Source organism: Ictalurus punctatus, chromosome 18, assembly GCF_001660625.3.
Source record: "Ictalurus punctatus breed USDA103 chromosome 18, Coco_2.0, whole genome shotgun sequence".
Classification (NCBI taxonomy): domain Eukaryota; kingdom Metazoa; phylum Chordata; class Actinopteri; order Siluriformes; family Ictaluridae; genus Ictalurus; species Ictalurus punctatus.
The window spans coordinates 13,807,507-13,829,673 of record NC_030433.2 but is presented as its reverse complement, the minus strand read 5'-3'; the positions used below and the strand labels follow the sequence as shown (position 1 = coordinate 13,829,673).

The 22,167-nt window shown below is 39.4% G+C and overlaps 1 protein-coding gene across 4 annotated transcripts in view; it reads left to right on the top strand.

Annotated features, from left to right (window-relative positions):
• nrxn2a (neurexin 2a) overlaps window positions 1-22,167 on the top strand; it is a 462,873-nt gene that overhangs the window by 97,086 nt on the left and 343,620 nt on the right. For 2 of the 4 annotated variants that reach the window (XM_047161856.2, XM_017492878.3), the window contains exon 3: window positions 13,381-13,401. The exons of the other annotated variants lie outside the window; for them this stretch is intronic. In XM_047161856.2, coding sequence (XP_047017812.2) covers window positions 13,381-13,401 — 21 coding nt within the window. The remainder of the gene's footprint in view (window positions 1-13,380; window positions 13,402-22,167) is intronic. 4 annotated transcript variants of the gene reach the window in all.

Below are 22,167 nucleotides of genomic sequence, written 5' to 3'. Positions count from 1 at the left end.
TTCTTCAAGATAAAAATGCAATTATTTTAACTCGCTATCTTGTTAATTTGACATTAATTTATTAATTCATGTATTATAATTTATTATTAATTTTACTTAATGTTCACACTAAACATTGGAATGGGGAAAAAGTGTGATATCTGTGACCGTGGCATGGTGGTTGATGTCAGATGGGCTGGTGTGTGTATTTCAGAAACTGCTGATCACCTGGGATTTTCACACACAACAGTCTCTATAGTTTACACAGAATGGTGTGAAAAACAATCAATCAGTGAGTGAGTGACAGTACTGTATGTGGAGACGCCTTGTTGATAAGAGAGATCGGAGGAAAATAGCCAGATTGGTTACCGCTGCCAGGTAGGATATAATAACTCATATAATCACTCTTTATAACCATTTACGCAGAATGGTGTGAAAAACAAAAAAACATGCTGTGTATGGAGGGTCTGCAGGCTGAAACACAGAGATCAGGAGGAGAATGAACAGACCGGTTTGAGAGGAAGTCTATAATTACTCAAATAAACACTCTTTAGAACCATGGTGAGCAGAAAAAGCATCAAACCTTGAGGTGGAAGGGCTACAACAGCAAAAGTCCACTTCAGGTCTCACTCCTGTCAGCCAAGAACAAGATTCAGAGGCGTTTATGGGCACAGACTCACCCAAACTGGACGGATGCAAAGACCAGCTGATTTTATTCCCTTAACCTTCAACTGATAGATCGATAAATAGATGGATAGATAGGTAGGTAGATAGATAGATCACTTCATTCATCCCAGAGAGGAAGTCATTTGTCAGCACAGGAAGTCAGCACAGACAGTTAGAATAAAAATGTATAAACAAGAATACAGTGTAAGAGTGTGATGTGGTAGTGCAGTGGGATGTAAACATTGTAGATGTTAGCAGCAGACTTGAATGGAATTAAAGTGGCAGTGCAGTGAAAACATTGTCAACAGTGCAAACAGCGATAAAATGAAAAGAGATGTACAATATTATAGCGTGAATATGAGCAAAGGAAAGAAAGGGGAAAATGAATAGCATTAAAGTGGCAGTTGTCATGTAATGGAGGATCAGACGGACGCAAGTGCAGTAAAGAGCTTTATTTGAAGAGAGGCAGGCAGACAAATCCAAACGATAGGCACAAACGGGATTAAAAAACAAGTGAGTGGTCAGACGATTGACAAACGGGCATAAACAAGGCATAGACAAGAATCAGACACATGAGGACAAAAAAGGATCAAAACCATGAAAGACAGAACAAAGATCAAGGCTTGGTATGGGTCTGGTGGAAAACACAGAATCGATACTTCGCCACACCAAGACACACAAGGGTTAGTTTAAATATGCAATCTAATAACACAAAACAGCTGAGACATTAGGTATTAACCAATAACACAACAGGAGTGGAGACAGGACAGAAACCAAAACAAAACACAGTGTCAAATGTAAACAAAGTCAATGTCAACCCGGAAGCGTGCGCTGTCATGTTTTGGGCAGTTCATACACGCTAAATGCTCCGGAACTCAGCACAAGGGGAAATCCGTGACAGCAGTGCATATGAATATAAATAGTGGATGGTGGTGAAGTTCAACTATTGTCCAATGAGCTTATCCTAAGACCGGCTCATGCAAAATAATGTCCCAGCACAGTGATAAGCTGTTGTACAATGTGATTGTTGTTGCTGCAAATAACCTCCCTTTCCGCTCCTTTTTACAGCAGAGCTGAGTAAGTCTCCGATGAATAAGATTTCTGATGTTTAACCAGTAGGTAATGGAGGAGATGCTGTTTATTGTCCAGAATAGCTGTGAGTTTATTGAGTATTCTATTTCCCACCACCACCTCAAAACCGTCCAGAGAGCAGCCCAAGACCAAGCCAGCCTTCTGGATCAGTTTGTTGAGTTTTTTTGCATCTCCAGCTGTGATACCACCTCCCCAGCGTACTGCTGCAAAGAAGACTGCACTGGTTACCACAAACTGGTAGAAGATCTCGAGCATCTTGCTGCAAACATTAAAGGATGTGAGCTTCCATAGAAAGTAGAGTCTGCTCATTCCTTTCCTCTAGACCACCTCTGAGTTGAACTTCCAGTCCAGCTTGTTGTCGAGATGGATGCCAAGGTATCTGTAGGTAACGTCATGACCCACGATGGTGATGGGGCTGGTTGTGGTCTTCTTCCTCCTGTAGTCCACCTCCATCTCTTTGGCCTTGGCAACACACAGCCTGTGCCCATGATAGCTTAGATTCTTGTTCTTGGCTGACAGGAATGGAACCCAATGTGGTCTTCTGCTGTTGTAGCCATTTCACTGTAAGGTTCGATGTTTTGTGCATGCTGAGATGCTTTTCTGCTCACCACAGTTATAAAGAGTGATTAAATGAGTTATTATATCCTACCTGGCAGCTGTAACCAATCTGGCCATTTTCCTCTGAGTTCTCTTATCAACAAGGCATTTCCACTCACAGAACTGTCACTCACTCACTCAGTGTTTATTATTATTATTATTATTATTATTATTATTATTATTATTCACACCATTCTGTGTAAACTATAGAGACTGTTGTGTGTGAAAATCCCAGATGGATCAGCAGTTTCTGAAAACTCAAACCAGCCCATCTGGCACCAACAACCATGCCATGAGTAAAGTCACAGTGATCACACTTTTCCCCCATTTTGATGTCTGATGTGAACATTAACTGAAGCTCTTGACCTGCATCTGCATGATTTTATGAATTGTGCTGCTGCCACAAATGAGCTGTACACCTGCTTAAATGAACAGGTGTTCCTACCAAAGTGCATGGTTAGTGTATGTTTATATAGATATTTAGCACAATTTATTTCCCTAGCAATACAGCAGTGTTGCATAAAAAACCCAAAAACTTTATTTAATGTATGTATTTTTTATATGTTTCTAATTTGTTGGAATTATTATTATTATTATTATTATTATTATTATTAGTAGTAGTAGTAGTAGTAGTATTGTTGTTATTAAAGCAACAATAATAATAATAATAATAATAATAATAATAATAATATACAATGATGTATCCATAAAAGCATATTGTGACATTTCACAGTCTCAATCATATATAATCATATCGGCCAGCCCCAATTACATTGTGATTCTGACGCTATTACTATAAAGCTAATATTCCTATAAATTACTCTTATTGGTAGATTGTGTGGCAAGATAATGAAATAATAACTTGAAATAATGAGATATTAAGTCAAAATAACAACATAGTAGCACATTTAAAAAAATTTTTTTTTTTACAGCTTGTGGTTCAGGACTTTTATATATATATATATATTACTGTATATACTGTAGATTTATTTATTAGATATTTACATTTGTAGCATTTGGAACTTGCTTTTGTCCAGAGCACTTTACAGAAGAGTAGTATCAAAAACATATCATCATGCTAATACAGAAAGGTGAAGGCCTAAGAATACTATCACACCAAAACCCTGTTAGAGAGTAGGTAGCACATTGAGTTAGTTCAGCAAGAAAAATAGTACAAGTTATTTTTTTTTTACTTTAAAATAATAGTGCTTATTTCAGCACTTGGTGAAGATTTGAAGACTGACAGTGACTCAGCTGTTTGGACAGACAAGGGAAGTTCATTCCACTAGTCGGGTGCGTCTTGATGGATGCCTTCCTTGTATCTTGAGGGATGGTGGGTTGAGTGGAGCTGTGCTAGAAGGTCAACGGGAACGTGGTGCAGAACTGGGTTTCATAAAGCCGAACAGGTTTTAATAACAGTTAGATTCCATTTGATTGATTGATTGTTTTGTTTTCAGTTTCACCTCATAATTTACCTCAATTTTGACAACATGTGCAATAAACCTGACATGACTAATCACCAGACATGGTTCTGATATGATACCCAGGATTGGTATCACGGCAACACTATTAAAAAATAGTGTATCGGATATCTGAGGGGGAAAAAGAACAAATTTGATCCGATCCTGTAACCAATGGAAAAGATTGGAATTGCATTAGAATGCCTCCACCATTCGGTGGATCAGGTTGTCTGTCCATCCATCCGTCGGAGATTCTTTTTAGCATGAGCATCTATTCTAGAACCCTGGTGGAGTCGTTGTAGGATTTATATAGCATTATTATATAGCACCATAAACAGCAGATCCAAAAAGCAAGGTCCGAGCAAGGTTAAATGTCTGAAACAGCTTTTCCTTAATAGCCTCTTTCCTCTTTAAAGAATATTTTAAGGGTATTCCAGGCATATGAATTATTAAGAAGAAGGACTAGACTTGTTGGTGGTGGAGGCATGTTTTATTATTTAATCATTCATTTATCTTTAATAAGCGCTTCATCCTGATCATGGTCGCAGCGGATCCCAGAGCCTATCCCCGCAACACGCAGAGCACTCATTTACACCTACAGGCAATTTCACTTATCCAGTCTGCCTGCCTGCATGCTTTTGGATAGCTGAAGGAAACCAGAGAACCCAGAGGAGACCCATGTGGGAATATACAGTAACTGGAGCTCAAGATGGAACCGGGGATGCTGGAGCCGTGAGGCAGAGACTCTACCCGTATCACCCACTGTTTTATCATGTTATCTGAAATGTGTTTTGAAAGCCAAAAGAAAAGAAAGGGTTATTCATCAGCATAATATAGATCCGTTTTGAATGGTGTGCACGTCCGGTGTGTTAGCTCAGTCACAGGCGTGCCATTCAGCCAGGCTTTACGGAAGGTAAGGTAGCTGAAAACAGAGCCATCCCTTCCTAAGGAGTAAATAATGCAGGCTTAGAGTCTGTCTCTTTTATCAACACAAATTAGTCTGGGTTTACGCTCCAAGCTGAGAAGCTTGCCAAAAACGTGTGTGTGTGAGTGTGAGTGGTCTAAAAAGAAGCAAAAGCAGTCCCTCACTCAGTTACTACCACCGCTGTGCCTATGTGTTCCTCAAGGCCAAAACACTGGCCTGTAAGGTTAGGTATCATTCTGTCGTCTCTGGACGTGAGACAAACTGGCAGCGATTAGACGCTTACTGCACGCAGCAGTACTGGCAATGCTCTTGGCACAGGACAGAGTACTCCAAATAATGGCTTGCACAACAAGACAACTATTCAGCAAATAATTAGAAGTGTTGAAAATGTAATTTTGTATTATCTTATGGCCAACACTAAACTCATTTCATCTCAGTGATGTCTGGTTTCTAAAAAACAAAATAAAAATAACATGGCTAAATTTATCATTAAAAAGAAATTTCAACAGATGGTTTCATTATTTATTTATTTTTCCTCTTGGTGAGTTGGATTCTGACTGGCCAGAATGTGTTGATTAATTTTCTATAACAGCAGCTCAACAGTAATGCCAGCTGTAATTTAAATCGCAGGTCTACTATAAAGCACTTGTTGTACAACGTTATCGTTTCTATAGTAGCAACTCATACATATGTTCATATGAGCATATGTGCTGCAATAATCTAAAGCTAATAATATACGAATACAATATTTTGTTCTTAGTTACCAAAGCAAAAATGTACAATCATTGCTATGGTGAAGCTTCCTGTATGAATATGTTTGTTAGAGGTGGGATTCTTTAATTGCTTTATGATTCATTTAGATTGCGATTCGATAATGGGGGAAAAAAAATAAATCTTGTTTTTCTAAATGTGAGCTTAAAAAAAAATAAAATAAAATGTTAGTTTGAATTCTTGCTCTGACTGTTCCTTCTCTGATGACATCTTCTATTACTTCTTTTTGTATTTTAAATTTTCCAGATTTTCTTCCTAATTTTGTCTTGGCCAATTCTCACCCACCACCCAGCTCTCCACTATCATACACTAACTACCAAACGAGGACAGTGAAGGCTAACACGGGCTTCTTCCGAGACACGTGAAACCAGCTAACAGTTCATCTTTTCCCAACTGTTGCTCCTGCAGCATGACGGGGTGGCGTAACTCACAATCCTTCCCACCCAGAGAGCACAGCCAATTTTGCTCTCTTAGACTCTCTCACATTGGGAATGTAAACATTTGTTTCTGAAGCTGTGTAGCTGTGCAGTTTCTGTAATTGAAGTCTAAGAATCGTATTTTTAATACTCGGTTGTTTGTTTCTTGCATCAATGCAGAATCTTTCAAGAAAGCGTTGCACAAAATTTTTATTTGCACAACCCTTACTGGGTATTTATATTAACATTTATGGAAGGAGTCTCCAGTGTCAACGCTTTGTGAAGTCTTCAGGACTTCTTGGTAACGTGGGAAAACTGTAGTTTTTTGTTTGATGAACTTCATGAGAGTTTTTTAAAATTATATTAACGTAAGCAGTACTGGGAGCTTATTAAATGTAACTATTAACGGTAAAAAAAAGCGACGTGTCGTTCCTTCATTAATGAAACAGTGACTACTTTACATGCACATCAATATTTTCCAATATTAATTGGAATTTTTGCAATATTCTATTTCGTATTGAGTCGTGTAAACGCTGCAATCCGATTGCCCGATTCAGATTACGACAGTATTCTGATTCCCCAGATTCCGATGCCTACCCCTGGAGTATGCCTGTTTTAATCAGAAATTTATTGCATGTCAACACCTTATTTAGATAATCTGCTGAAAGGTGATATATGCGCACGCTCAGTCCGCAAAGCGGTATCATGAATCTCCCGGGAAATAGCAGCGGGAAAAGGAAAAGCACATGTGTAGATCAGCATACTCAGCATACATACAGCAGCCATGTATACAGGAATATTCCGATGCCTGTAAACATCGTATTTTGAATATGGCTGCAACCTGCATATAGACCTTAAACGGAATTATATGTGCGTGTAAACAGTCATTATAGTCAAAATGCTAAAACACTTCAGTATGTGTAGTTATTGGAAAATAATCGCCTAACTAACAGTATCGGCAGTAACAGTAGCTCTGCTTATCTTTGATTATTTTCATATAACTGCACGTCCTGTCATGTTTTATTTTTTTATACAGTCAATTCTGTAAAAGACTGTAAGAGCACAAACATTTTCCCTTACACGTGAAAGCTTCTACAGCATCTTTTCGAGCTAGAATACTAAAAGGAGAAGCTTGACCGGCTGCTACATTAGCCGGCGTGTTCGCGGGACGCAGCTGTCTTCAGGGAAGACATGTGGCCCATTGGGTTTACCACTTCACTACTAACCAGTAATGTCAGGGGAGCGACGATGTTTAAATATATCTCATGCATTAATATTTTCTTCACTCGTAGTATGTGTGGTGAAGTTTAATAATAATTTGATCAAATGGCAAAGATTTTTGTACGGCGATTTTCTAAGCCCGTATTTCCTTCATTAAATCCTGTGTATCTCTTCTCTCCACAGCTCATTCAGGCGTAGAGTCACATTTATCAGACCGTATTCCTTGTGCATAAAATAGTACAAAAAGGTTCAAATTCATACGTAGCGTTCATTCTGCCATTCTGCATCCTCTAAGATTCCTTCCTCTTTTCATTTTCTCTTTGCCGGGAATACTCCGGCAAACAGAAATGAAAAGCGGAAGGAGTAAGCTCACTAGATCTGTCAACACGGAGCCTGTTATTGCACCCACTCTTCCAAGGTCAAAATGAATACTCCGTCTCCGTCGCTGTGGGAGAAGGGAGCTTTGTGCCAGATATATTGCTTGTATTTTCTGCCATTGTTTAATAAAAAAGGACTTGTTGGCTGCTGACATGTTTGCTTTTAGTTCCTGCAAAAAAAAACAAAACATCAGCACAAATTATAGCCCTGCGCACTCAAGCGCTTTGCTTTCCCTTTTCCTGTGATTCTGCATTGTTCGAAAGCCTTTTAGATAAAGACAAAAAAAATAAAAATCCAGAGTGCACACAGACTAGCAACAAAATGGGTTCGGGTTTCCAATTAAGCTTTTTGTAATATATTAAACATTGGGTACAACTAACCTCAACAGGTCTTCATATTTATGACTTGAAGCTACTAATCAATACCGAGATGTCTCACGGTGTAAATAAAGACAAGGTTAAAGCGACTGTTTTATCCCTCAAGCACACCTTCGAACAAACAGCTACATCACAGCAGCGACCCTCCGGCTCAGCTGAGTGACAGCCCAGCATCATGCTAATAACCCAGGAGGCATTAGCCTAGCACGCCCATTTAGCCGTGGCGTGTCTGAGGAGCTCCAGACGCTGTCATCATGTCACTTCTTGTGCTTCCACTTAATTTGCCGCAATTCTCTTGCCATGACCAATTTGAGCGAGCCATGGAGAGTGCTTGTAAAGGTTAAAGCGGCCCTCGTGATTTATGGCCGCCCGACAGTTTAGCACGGCTTGACATCTCGAGCCATGCAGGCAGCTCGCACAAACACGGCGTGATTAAGAGATTTAGTGTCTCGCCCTGGGCGACCAGGCGGCGTAGGTCTTTGGAACACTTTTAACATCTCTCAGCAAATCATCACATTGTGCACTACAGGGTTGGTAGTTTCACGGTTAGGCGCGGCGTATGAACAGACAGCACATTTACATTTTTTTTTTTCTTCCCCCGCCCCCCAAAATACATATTTACCTGATCTACTTTCTGCCGCTCCTGGAGAATTCCCATATTTCTGGGTCTGTTTATTTTATAAAGAGTCAGGAGGGAGTGAGGGTGAAGAGTGATGCATTTATTAACAGCCATTTGTTCCAACAAGCAAAAAAAAATAAAGAGGGCTAACGGAGGAAAAGGAAAGAGGATAAGGAGAAGAGAGACTACTACTACACACACTACTACACACGTGTTTACTGCCTACAAAGAGTCTTTTTTATTTATTTATTTATTTTTATTTATTTATTTTTTTTTAACCCATAATCCTTTACCCACTGCTATCCCCTACTGTTGTAAACACAAACACAAAAATTTTACCTCTGCTTCTACGGCAAGGTAATTATCACATGCTCACCCCTTAATATCATGTGCACAATACTTACTTTCATTACGGAAAAAAATAATAAACCATAATAGGGCATATACAATAATTATCGTCAATATTCCAAACAGGCACACAGCAATTTATGGCATAATCCATGATCACAACAGGAAATAGGAAGGAAAACATGGCTTGGAACGTATCGATACAAACGCATGATAAGATTTTGCGGCGATAAAACAGAACATGGGAATATTGTATAAATGCTGTCTGTATAAATTCAGCAAGATTTTGGAGGTTTTGATTATGACATCATCATCGATAGCAAGTTTTTAGCTTTACTGAAACAAAATGAAAAACTGGACAGTTTGCCATGTAATTCTTAATCTGTTGTAAGCATCACATTTATATGAGATGACGTCGTTTATATGACGTGGCCGCCATTACTTTTTGTTATCGACTCCCGAATTGTAACAACGGGGCGGCTGTGGCTCAGATGGTAGAGCGGGTTGTCCACTAATCGTAGGGTTGGAGGTTCGATTCCCGGCCCACATGACTCCACATGCCGAAGTGTCCTTGGGCAAGACACTGAACCCCAAGTTGCTCCCGATGGCAAGTTAGCGCCTTGCATGGCAGCTCTGCTACCATTGGTGTGTGTGTGAATGGGTGAATGAGACACAGTGTAAAGCGCTACATAAGTGCGCCATTTATCATTAACAACACTGTGGTTCAAGTGCACTTGTCTTGTAATTACAATTGCTGTGTCCCAATTCGCCGACTATCCATCCAAAATAGTATCCGAGATTAGAATTATTGTGTCTCAAATGGTAGTATGTTGAAACGAGTATCCCAAAAGTACCCGGTCTACTATTTCCGGTAGAATTTCAAAGTGTGGATCCATGGACAGTTTTCAACGAATACTGCCCACAACTCCTTGCGAGAGAGCTGGCGGTTACGTGACGGTTTGCTTCGCCGAATTCAAGGAGGCATTTTAGAGAGGTGCAAATGAAATGTGGGAATGATAAATGAAACTATATAGTATAAATTATAACAGTATAAAGTATAATATAGTATAAAGGAATAATGAATGAAGAAAAGCTGAAATGCAATTGCAATGAAGAGTTTGTTTACAGTGACCGCATGTTCTCTTCCATTACATGACATGTAAGTATGTCCCAGTACTTGCATACTCTTTTACTACACACTCAAAAGTATGTACTTTCTCTTCACAAAAAGAGTACATGCTTTTAGTGCATAGTACAGTATAAGTAGGGGAAATGATTCACAGCAAATATTTCTGATAGGGCGTGAAGGCAGAAAGAGAACCAACTAATCAAGGGATGAACTCGGAACAGGTGCGTACGTTAGGTGTGAATAATAACAGGACAGGAGCAAAAACCTGACCGAAACAATGTAAACAAAAGCTCAAGTAGAATATGTGACACTGTGAAACCTTGATATTATTACATTAGGTTATCATTAAAACTTATAATCTGTAACACCCCCAGTGCAGTCATTGGTTGCTATATGCTCCATCATTTATTTTTTACATGTGTTTACTCAGAGAAGGAGATCATGCGAGGTATTAGCTGATTTAGCTTTTCCGTGTGAGGCTTCTGTATCGGTTGTGCTTGATCAGCATAGAATGGACAGTTAACTTCTAGCTCAGCACTTTCAGCTCATACATTCTGCTTGTACAGGCACTGAGGTGTCTCAAGCATTATATTTTGGGTCTTAGCACCATCTCAAGTCAAGTATGAACATTCATATTTGTATTCATATGACATAACATTCACATAGCTTGATCTTTAATTGGGCATAGAGCAGCCATGCTCAGACTGAGTAGAGTGTGTGAGAGTCTCCGGAGTGTCCTCATTAGTGTTTTAATGTTGTCCTAACTGGCCGTCGACTTTAAGAGCCGAACACAATCCTCCTCACAGCCACTTTCCTCTCATTATCACAATAGCTCAGCAGCCACCGACAAGCCACGCTGATATGACTCACACCACCCTGGTACCATGATACTGTGATTCCTCCACACCCCGGCTTCTCACGCCTGCTGTGCTGAGCAGCTGCATACTTCTGTCTTACCAAGAGTGTCATTCTGTCATTTAATAAGCCTGCAGCTGTCCCTCTGGTCTCTTCCTTCTTTTAATCGTTTGCTGTGATCACATCAAAACCACCTTTTAGTAACGGGTGCTTTTATGACGGTGGAGAAACAGACACCGCAACCCAAGCTGTACTTATCAATACGATTAAACATACGTCTCCTTAATGCATTCTGCACTGAACCTTCATCTCGGCCCTTAATATTTGTAGCTTTAATCACATCTGTAAGCCCTCCGAAGAACCCTTTATTCCAGACTTCTATCATTCTAATCATCTCCTGTAAAGCGGCCTCTAAACTCCAAATAATGAAAATAACATTTAGGGTTTGGCTTGATTTACAGCATAAATGAGCAGCGCATGAATTTTTAGAGCCGACATGTTCTGTCTGAGAGCTGCAGCAGGACAGAGAGGCACTTATGAGCTTTTTAAAGAAAACACTTATCCAAAGTGATACGAAGTACCTGCACTTAGAATGGGTGTGGCAAAAACAATAAGCTCTGACTTTGCTTTATTTATTTAGTTATTTTTTTAAAAAGGTTTTCACAGCTGCATTTTCTTCTGGCCGTTTTCAATATTTTTCTCATTTGTAGGTATTTCTGCACGGTGACTTGTCATGCTGTTGTTCACCACTTGAACGTTGCTAGCACAGGGTTTTTATTTTTTTTTTTTAAATAAAACAAACTGCAAGCCAGCAAACCCAGTTCCTACCATTTTGCAAAAGTATGTGAACAAAATCGACACATGGAACTGTCCCGTCAATCTAAGCGAGTTCTTTGATTTTGAAAGCAGATCTGCGATTATGAGCCCCTCCCCCAAAAAACACAAGTTGTGTCTCAAATGACGTACTATATGCTATACAATTACATCATGCACTCTACCATCTAGAGTATGAATTTCAGAAGGGTAGTATCATCTCAAATAGAACACTAAAGTTTTTAACTAACTGGTTGTATAAGCTGTTTCCCAGGCGATGGAAAGCTTTAGCAGAATACCCAGAGTCAACAAAAATGAATTTCTTCATTTTACATTTTATGTTACTCTTTATGACCAATATGACGTTTTTTAAAAAAAATTTTATTCTGAGCAAATTTGAGCCAGCGTCAGCGCCTTATAGCGACTCTCCTCTTCTGCTATGTAAGCAAAGCTGCAAACTCTGAGTGCATGAAGCATCCAACATTACACATTTCATTTTTTCAGTTTAATAAGTGCATCGTCCAGATACTTGATGTGCACTTCTTCTTGTTGGAATTTTCAGTGTGAAAACAGTACTCACACTATTTATACTACAAAATGGCGTAGAATAGTGTATTTTAGTGCATTGCAAGTATGCAATTTGGGACGCACCTATAGATTCCCTCCTAGGTGAGGGCTCAAGTATTTGGACCAAGTGTCTGAATCATTTATTAAAAAGTATCAATCAAGTAAAAGCTCCACTGAACCCAGTTGTATGTTTTTGTTACTTGGAAACTTAATTAACTAGGTAAAACGTGGCAGTTACTGTAACAACAATGTATGACCAGCTAATTAGCTACTTAAGTGAATTAAATATTGAGTAATGAAAATGAATGAGTATGTGCTTATGATCAGTGTAGCACATTGTCAGCAACCTGTTAGGTGTCTAGTGCCTTTATTTTAGTGAGTGCAGTAAGCAGGTTGAGTTATATGACAAATTTGTGCTGTACTTTATCTTTCTCAGGTTTGGTAGCGTTTCCATGTAACGGCATGCTTATTATTCTTACTAATATTCTGAAAAGTAAAACCGTTCTACCGTCATCCAGATCACCTCAACTGATGTGTGTAGTGAAGCAGGTGGTGGGATTTCAGAACGAGTAGTGCATGCTATAGTTACAGCATCGAGGTGCATCCCAATACCGCGTTTAAAAATAGCAACCTACCAAATGAAAACTCTCAATAAGTCAACCATTGTTCTGGGTTTTGAACCTGCTTTTCTGCTGGGCCACGTCTTTGGTCTACTGATTTGTCCAGTCCTGATTTCATACTTTCAAGCTTCTCATCTTTCACATTTGCCAAAAGAATCATCTGTCGACTGCTTAACTGAGAAACATTTAAAGTTAGACAGATGTGTGATTTCAAGACGTGATCAGAATCCCTTATTTGTCTGTCTGTTTCACCTCAAACCTGTAAACACCTGGCTGCTTTTTTTGTAAAATGTCTAGTCTGGATTTCATCAGTTTCTGAGTCACTGTATAAGCAGCGATGCTGTGGTTTCGATATTACACATGTAACTACAATTACAAACCGATATAAACAGATGTATGATAAACCATCTTCATTTTCTCATTTTTGCTCAGTTACGGACTTTCAAACCTCTAGACAGTGGAAAAAAACAATCAATACGTGCTTTATTGTTGACTCTTTTTCTTTTTTTTCTTCTTCTTTTCTCTTTTTCCCTTGACCACGCTGCAGCTGTCCAACAAGTGTCAGAAGGTAAGACCAATGCTTTCTTTTTCTTCAGATCTGAGCTAACAGGGCTGACCTGATACTTGGCTTCTATGCCTCCGTTGATTTTGAGAGACACTGTCAGTTTGGACTGCAGTTTTGCTGACAGAGTTTAACTAAAGTAAAATGGCTAACGTAGATGAGACAAATACCATGGGGAAGTGTCTGAGGTGCTTGTGCACCACAAGTCTGAGGTGCTTGTGCTTGTGGACTATGGGGCAGATGTATCTAAACAAGCATGGAGTTTAGGTTTGATGCGATTTACAATAGTATCAGGAATCAACAATAGATCCTATTCTATCATGATGTTGGGATGTATGTCGGAAAAAAGTGGTGTCTACAGCTTTATTTGTCCCTTTTTCTTATTATATTGTTATTCAGTAGACCTATACGAACCTGAATATCCTACTCTATGGCGTCTGACTTTGGAGCAGTGCAACAAAACATATTTCTTTGAGGTGTAAACTCCCTGTCATCATTATTTGAACTTCAACCACATACTCTACAAACTGTCTGCTTTATATCATTTGGCCAAATTTGCTAAACTGTGGTCTCCTGAATGGTGCAACAGAAATGCACCCTGTCGTAAGGCAGTCGTGAGTTTGGATCCCTGCAATGCCACAGCCATTCGTGTCAGACCAAGAGAATAAACTTGGCTGTATTCTGGGTGGGAGGGATGGCATTACTCTCTCTCCCCTGTCAATCATGGCAATAATAGGCAATCACTGACTTCTTTGAGCTCATGTATGTGGAAGAGGGCTTATAGTGCTTTCCTCCGAGTGTGTTATGCTGTCCTGTGATGCAGCATGAGCAGCAGTTTGAAAGGTGTTCATGTGGCTCATCGTTTGTGGCTCAGGTGGTAGTTGTCCACTAATCGTAGGGTTGGAGGTTCGGTTCCTGGCCTGTTCCATGACTCCACTTAATGAAGTGTCCTTGGGCAAAACATTGAATCCCAGGTTGCTCCCGATGGCAAGTTAGCGCTTTGCATGACAGCTCTGCTACCATTGGTGTGTGAGTGTGTGTGAATGGGTAAATGAGAAACAGTGTAATGCGCTTTGGAACCGCTAAGGTTAAAAAAGCGCTATATAAGTGCAGACCATGTGGGTAACATGCTTGCTAAGAGCTGTTACTGTCACTCATCTAGTGTTGCCTGTAGACTTTTTTCTTGCCTAGCAAGCATTTGCTGCAGCACTGATCGTGAGTAAATGAATGCAGTATCAGTATCAATGCATCCCTAATCAAGTACACTTTCTCGATCTCTCAAGTATTCTGGGCTGTAGCTTAGGGTTAAAGAAGCTGGTGGCAGAAGTGTAAAACCTGTTTGGAAAATGAGCTGGAGCTCATTCGGTGAAAACCCAATGAACGAATGATTTTCAAAACCCCACAGCTCACCTAGACAACATACTAATATAGATGCAGATCCCAAGTAGATTGGATGTCTTTAGCTAAAAATTATTTTTTTGGTGTGTGTAAAATATATATATATACACTGTACATTCAGATTGTTTTTAGCTTGAAAGTACTCTCTTTATTTCACTAAGGTCCCTTGAGCAGGCACACTAATTGCAGTTCATGATTAAACTTGGGATATCTCAGTGCTAATTTCTCAGTCATGAATCAAGATATGTACCATGCTACCACATCCGTTACCTGATCACTGAATGGAAATATTGTCCATGTGCCTAATTAGAAGTGACTAGAACTTTTGAGGTTAGTAAAATCGAGAGGCGTTTAGTCAAAAGACCTTTACTAATTGAGTGCAAGATCCAAGATCCAATCCATCTCACAGAAAGAATAGTGTAATTGTCAAGTGAGACTTGACTTTTCTGTTTGTATCAATTAGAAATGGTGTGGGAATGTCACAGAAACTCGCAAGCTCCTTCTCATGGCTGTATCAGTTACTCTACATTCACACTAGCAAGCTACAATTCTCTCGTGTCGCTTGTAGGGTGTGTAGCAACAGATGCTGTTGTTGCTTGTGGGCGTGTACTGTCCAGTGGTTTTGAAAAAAAAAAAATTATTAAATTTTTTTTGATGGCAAGCTAACTTTATTAGTGAGATGAATTCACAGGAAGCACCAACAATCACTGCTACTACCTTCCAAGCTTTATTATTTTTTCATGAAGTCTCTACACATTAAATGGGAAGTCATATAGAGTAGGATAAGACTAAAGCGTAGTTAGAGGTTTTTCTTAAAATTTTGCACATCAGTCAACAAAGTTGAGTAATGAACTGAAGAAACATCGGATCGCACGCACCATTGGATTGGTGTGAGAAATCATTCAAGCCAATCGTTTGGATTCGCCACTTTAATGTAGCATGCCTAATTTGCATAGAATCTCAATTCAAATGTTGTATTTTTGCTGAAATTGCAGCTCCATGTCGCTCACATATACAGAAAATGGACGGTGATCTTTTGCTTTCCTGCTTGCTAGTGTGAATGTCAAGTTAAGGGGCGGTCACACTACACTTTTCGTTCCCTTGACTTCCATTCATATGCATGCGAATGCTGGAGACCGGAAACGCAAGCTTAATGTGAAGAAGTTTCACATTTCTCTGCGTTCCAAAGTTCAAATCTGGTGAAATTTGTATCAAGTGAAAACGTGTGACCAATAGAAGATCGACACGTAATGGCGTGACCTCTTCAGAACGATTATAGCCACGTAGCACCATCCCGTTTTATGCCGCTTTATAAAACACCACTTTTGAAGAATATTAAATCCACATCAAAAAAGAAGTTCCTGCATACAGGAAGAGATGGTATATTTTAACATTGGCGTTAAAATAAATCGGGTGTATATATATGACCACGGTTAAATATGGTGGTGGCTGTTTAATGTTTGGGGCTGTTCTGCCAGAGGACCTGGACATTTTGTTAGGATACATGGCATCATGGACTATCAAATATCAACAGATATTAAATGAAAACCTGACTGCCTCTGCCAGAAAACTTAAAATGGGCCGTGGTTGGATCTTCTAGCAGGACACTGATCCAAAACGTACATCAAAATCAACACAAAAAGGGTTTACTGACCTCAAAATCAAGGTCCCGGGATGACCATCCCAGTCCCCTGACCTGAAACCCATAGAAAACCTGTGGGGTGAACTGAAGAAGAGAGTCCCCCAGCGTGGACCTCGATATTTGAAGGATGTGGAGAGATTCTGTATGGAGGAATGGTCTCAGATTCCTTGCTGCGTATTCTCCAATCTCATCAGGCATTATAGGAGAAGACTCAGAGCTGTTATCTTGGCAAAGGGAGGTAGCACAAAGTATTGACTAAAAGGGTGCCAATAATTGTTGCACACCTATGTTTAACAAAGATTTTTTTTTTTTATAAACCTGTGTCTTGTTTGTAATTGTTTGATATCCATAAGAGCAGAGTATTTTTGTGATTATTTTTAAACAAAGAGTAAAAAGGTTAAACAATAAAGACAATTTTCACAGCCTTCTTTACTCACATTTAATAAACGTGCCGATATTAGTGAAGGCTGTTTACTCTTGCCTTAAAAAGACGTATACTGTAATTAACGGGTATCTCAATTAACTGCAATCTTAATACAGCTTATAAAAGTGTTGTTAAGATGACACAAAATGTTTTGAATGTAATTTTTCACACAATGTTTAGGAATAAATAGCCCTAATGGCTCCAATAAATATTTGATGGTACATACTGGCCAAATGTACTTAATACTTGAATTGTTAGATTATATATATATTTTTTTTGTGCTGCAATCATAAGGGCATCTGTGTACATTTTTCTCAAGTTTATGAACCTCTGATCTAGAACACCATTCCTCTTCATAGACTATCTATTTTAGGCCTGTGATCATAACCACTTACCAGGTTGATGCTGCCTAGTGTTGGGCAGTTATCCAAGAGGACACTCACAGGATAGAATGACTGAGGCTTTTACTCTGAGCATGTGCTTTCAGCGTGTCTCTTTAATCATTCCTTCACTCTTCTCTGACAATCCTGAAAGCTCGGACTACAGCAGTCAAATGGCTAATGCTTGGGAAAGATGTGCCGCAAGAAAGTATTTGAGCTCTTATTGGATTAAAGAACGGTGGTCCGTCTTATTGCTGCAGAATGTATGAAAACATTCATTCATTCATTCATTCGTTCCTTTTCGTTCTATTTTTTTGTTGGTGAGCATTGTAGTGGTAACAGGCTGAGAAGGTCAATTCAGACTTCTCTATCCCCAGCCACACATGCCAGAACCTCCTGGGGGATCCCTAGAGGTTCGTAAGCCAACAGTGAGATATAATCTCTCCAGCGAGCTTTGGGTGTGCCCCGGGGTCTCCATTCAGGGGGGTTAGGGTGTGACTGATAGCTCTACTGGGAGCCGACCAAGCGGGCATCCTTTTAAGGTGCTGAAATACAGCTCCTCTCAATTCAGAGGTGCAGAGTCTCCAAGATTTTGTGAAAGAAGGATGTTTATGAGTAATATTTTTCTGTGGGGATTTTTCCATACTTTTCCCCCAATTTGGTCACCTGCCAATTTCCACCCACCAGTCTGCTATCCCCTATCATACAATAACAAGGTGAAGGCTAACACATGCTTTCTCCAAGACACATGAAGCCAGCCACATCTATACAAAAGCTGCTTGAGTGATTTCCAAGAGGGTGGAATTGTGTAGTTTGGGCTTAGAATCAATTTATCATTTGGGAGCTTACAAGAGGGTGGCACAGGGGTGCAATAGATAGTGTTGCTGCCTCACTGCTCCCGGGTCCCCAATCGATCCTGCCTATTTACCCTATGTGGGTTTCCTCTGGGTTCTCTTGTTTCTTCCCAAAAATATACCAGAAGGTGGATTGGTTGGAGTGTGTGAATGTGTGTGAGCATGGTGTTGTGCAATTGGATATTTGCACCAGTCCAGGATGTATTTCCACCAGTGTTCCTGGGATATGGTCTGGATCCACAGCAACCCTAACCAGGATAAAGTGGTTAAAGCTGAATGAATGAACGAGATTACAAATGTGCAAGAGCCACGCCTTGCTGGCTCTGGATCAGGAATGATTGTGTACCACTCGACGAGCTACAAGACAACAAAAGCCTTCTGAAAAACATGAAACATGAACGCTTCAATCTACAAATAATGACTTCAAATGCTAATGATTGCACAGGCAGACTGCGCGCGCGCACACACACACACACACACACACACACACACACACACACACACATCTGAGCAGCAGAGATGCCTCATTTAGCAGCCTTATTCTTCCTCCTTAGAGGAAAATCTCTTCTGTTCCTGCATCTCAAACTGGCATCAGTTGGAGAAGAACCCAGACTGGAGGTCTCTCTGCGTGTTCTGCTCATCTCCGCAGCCCCTGTTTCATTCTGGTCCATGTGAGGCAAGTCGGTGCTCACTCAGCACCCTGCCAAAGCAACTTGTGCCAGTCTCAGCACTTGGCATAGTTAAAAAAAAAAAAAAAAAAGGAACAGCTGGCACAGTGGCGGCCAAATATCCCAGTCTCCATGACCTTGGCATAATCCCCCTGCTGGAGGCTCTCCTTCAAGAGTTTCAATGATGGGATTTAAAACAGGGCATGCAAATTCCGTCTCAGCTCATCTCCAGCCGAGTAGAGCAGCTAATCAGAGCAGATCACAGGTATAAGATGTAGGGTAGTGTGTAGCAGGAGCACGGCGTTGGTGACCTTTATTATACGCATGCTAATTATCCAGGATTTGGTTAAAATTTAGTACACAAAACCTCATTAACTTGTCTCGGATGGTGGAATTCGATTATAAATTGACAGTGTCAAAATGGACCAAACCTGGGAGAGAAGTCACATCTTTTAAAAATGTTAACTCCTATAGAGCCCTGCCTCTCATTTCTGCTTTGAACCATTTACCAATGCAGACCTTCTAAAACTTCTTCAAAAAAATTTAAAAAAGAATTGTTAAAGAACAATTTGGAAGAATTCAGTTCGATTTTATGTTGTATAGACATTGTTACATTGTCATGAGCAGTGAAAAATGAACACAAGCCTAGTTTGGTAATACAAGGTATATAAAGACCTAATTCATTCAAAGTTTATTTTGGTGTATTTAATTTTGTTATGGAATATTTAGAAAATTTACATTTGTAAAATTCAAGACAATATGCAGAGTGAGACATACTAAAATAGCACTTGTGTTTAGCTACAATAAATTTGAGCTACTTCACTAAAAGGTAGCTAGCTACCTTCTAATATCAGCTGAATTAGGTAATGTTAGTGATATTAGTGGTATTTGGGATGGCAGGAGAAAATGGTGGCTTTTCACATTTTCAAAAAGAGATTTTAGTAGTTTTTGTGCATTTAAAGCTTAAATAATTTATCAATCCATGTAGATTATTTTGAATTATTTCAAATACTTAAAGATTTACTTATATACATCTGGATTGCAGATTTATCAGCCATTTTAAATGTTTAAGTCTGTGGAAGACTCTGAAGTGTTTATTAGTTCATTTGTTTATTTTTTTTTAGAGCGAATGTACTACATATTAATATTTAGGTGGTAAAATTCAAGCCAGTAATATTATATGATATTATATATTCATCTCAAGCTAACACTGAGATTTGCTGTGAAACTGAAATCTTTATCTGCTGCAGCATTGGCAGTTTACTACAAGCTACATCTGAATAAAGTGTATTCAAATCATGCACTTCTTTTATTCTATAACAATTTTATGAATAAACAATCCAACTAATATAAAAAAAGAAAAAAGAAAAGCATGTTGTCCTCAATAACCCATTTTTAATGCATGCTTTATTCCAGCAGGCAATGCTGTGGGTAAAAATATCAGGTCCCACATATAAACATTTTATAAAGCAAGTGCTTTTATTGCTATTTTATTGCTCTGCTTTATTCGAATGGATGAAAACTCGAAAGTAATGAATACTTTTCATCCAAATATCTGCCAGTAACAATGTTGTTTCCTGCACTTGGAGGTAAGGTGATGGTCCACCATATTCCGAACAATGGAAAAGAGAAAGCCGGAGATTGAGAGAGACAGAGGAGTGAGTGAAAGGAGGAGAGGGAGAGAGAGAGAGAGAGAGAGAGAGAGAGAGAGAGAGAGAGAGAGAGAGAGAGAGAGAGAGAGAGGAAGAGGAGGAGGAGAGCTGCTTTGGGCAACCTAATACTATTGGAGGCACAGGAGCCTGTTGCTATGCCAACACTGGCGGGCCGCAGCATTTCAATGTCGACGTCCACAGCAGGGCCGCTCCACTTCAGCCTGCGCTCGGCGAACGACATCACGCATTTGCATTCCTGCTAGATAAATGTTTACATGCTGCAGATGTCTCTTTTAAAAATACACACTGCGAGGCTAATATTTTTCCTGTCCTCCATTGTAGAGCTGCATAGCTGCTTGGTCATCCTGCCTCTTTTCTTATTACAGCATGAGGCTGAGAGCAGAGAGAGGCTTTACTGGACCTCATCTGTAGCTTAATTTAGCTGAATATATTCATCTGCTTAATAAATCAGTAGCTAAAACATACAGTCTCTGGCCAGTGGTCATGAGGGAAACAGGGCCAAAGTCTTTAATGGAACTTGGCTATTAAAATAGAGCTGAAGAATGAGGCTGGATGAAATTAATATTTAATATTATCGCTTGTCCTGTTTAGTTAAGGCCGTTGAACAAGAATTATGGTTATAAACAAATGTGGAGTAAATGCCTCCATTTCACAGTAGAGCAGCTTCGCTGTGCCCGCTGTTGTTTAAGTATTTGTTAACAAGGAATGTTGGTTTTTTTAATTCCTCAGTGATTACATGTTTATTCGCTGTCTTATTTTGTGCTTGTCTCTGTTAATTTGTGGGATGGAAGTGTTTTTATAGTTTATTTGGAATTTGCGGAGTCACTGTGCCTGTTATCCCAAAGAGATGCAACAGTTTTAATATGAAGCGTTGAACAAGTTGTTAGTATAGAACTGAAACACAAGATAAAAAAAAAGAAAAGAAAAAATACCTGTGAATACAGAGTCATATATAAATAAAGGAGCTTCTTTTAACACCTCTGAAAGTGTGAGAGTCCCATAAATGATACATAAAAATGCCCTCGGTAGTTAAGGCAGTAAAAGTCAAAAACAGTGCCGTGAGTGTTTGGCAGATCAAGCTAGACCAGGATGGCCAAGCTGAAATATGCATATGAGCTCTAAAGGGTTTGTTACTGACAGTCCAGTGTGATGTCAGTATCAATCTCAGACTAGAGCTTTTCTTTGTAATTTTTGAGACCAAAAATTTGCCATATTGATGGCTATTAGAATCATAGTTCATTGGCACTACACAATTATAATGCAATCATTGTATATAATAGTAGTGCTGAACAAGCAGTGGGTGACTCAAAACAAAACAAATCAATATATAACATATCTGAGCCGTTAGCTAGCTAATTAGTAGGTGCATTGAAAGTACCATACCATTAGGTTTTGCCAAAATAGTTATGATAATATACTACGTCACAGCTAGAGTTCATTGTCATGGAAACAGATGGACCAGGTGTAAAATGATTGATCTATTTATCAGATTGATCTGTTTATCAGAAGCCAGCCAACTGCGTCTTTTCAAACTGCTGCTCATGCTACATGACAGGGCAGGGTAACACACTCAGAGGAAAGCACTATTGACCTCTTCCATATACATGAGCTCCAGAGTTTGCTGTAACGCTTTACTGTAATCTAATTACTTTTCTGATAACGCAGTAATGTAACGCATTACATTAAAAAATTTATGTAATTTGATTACAGTTACTGATATCAATAAAATTACG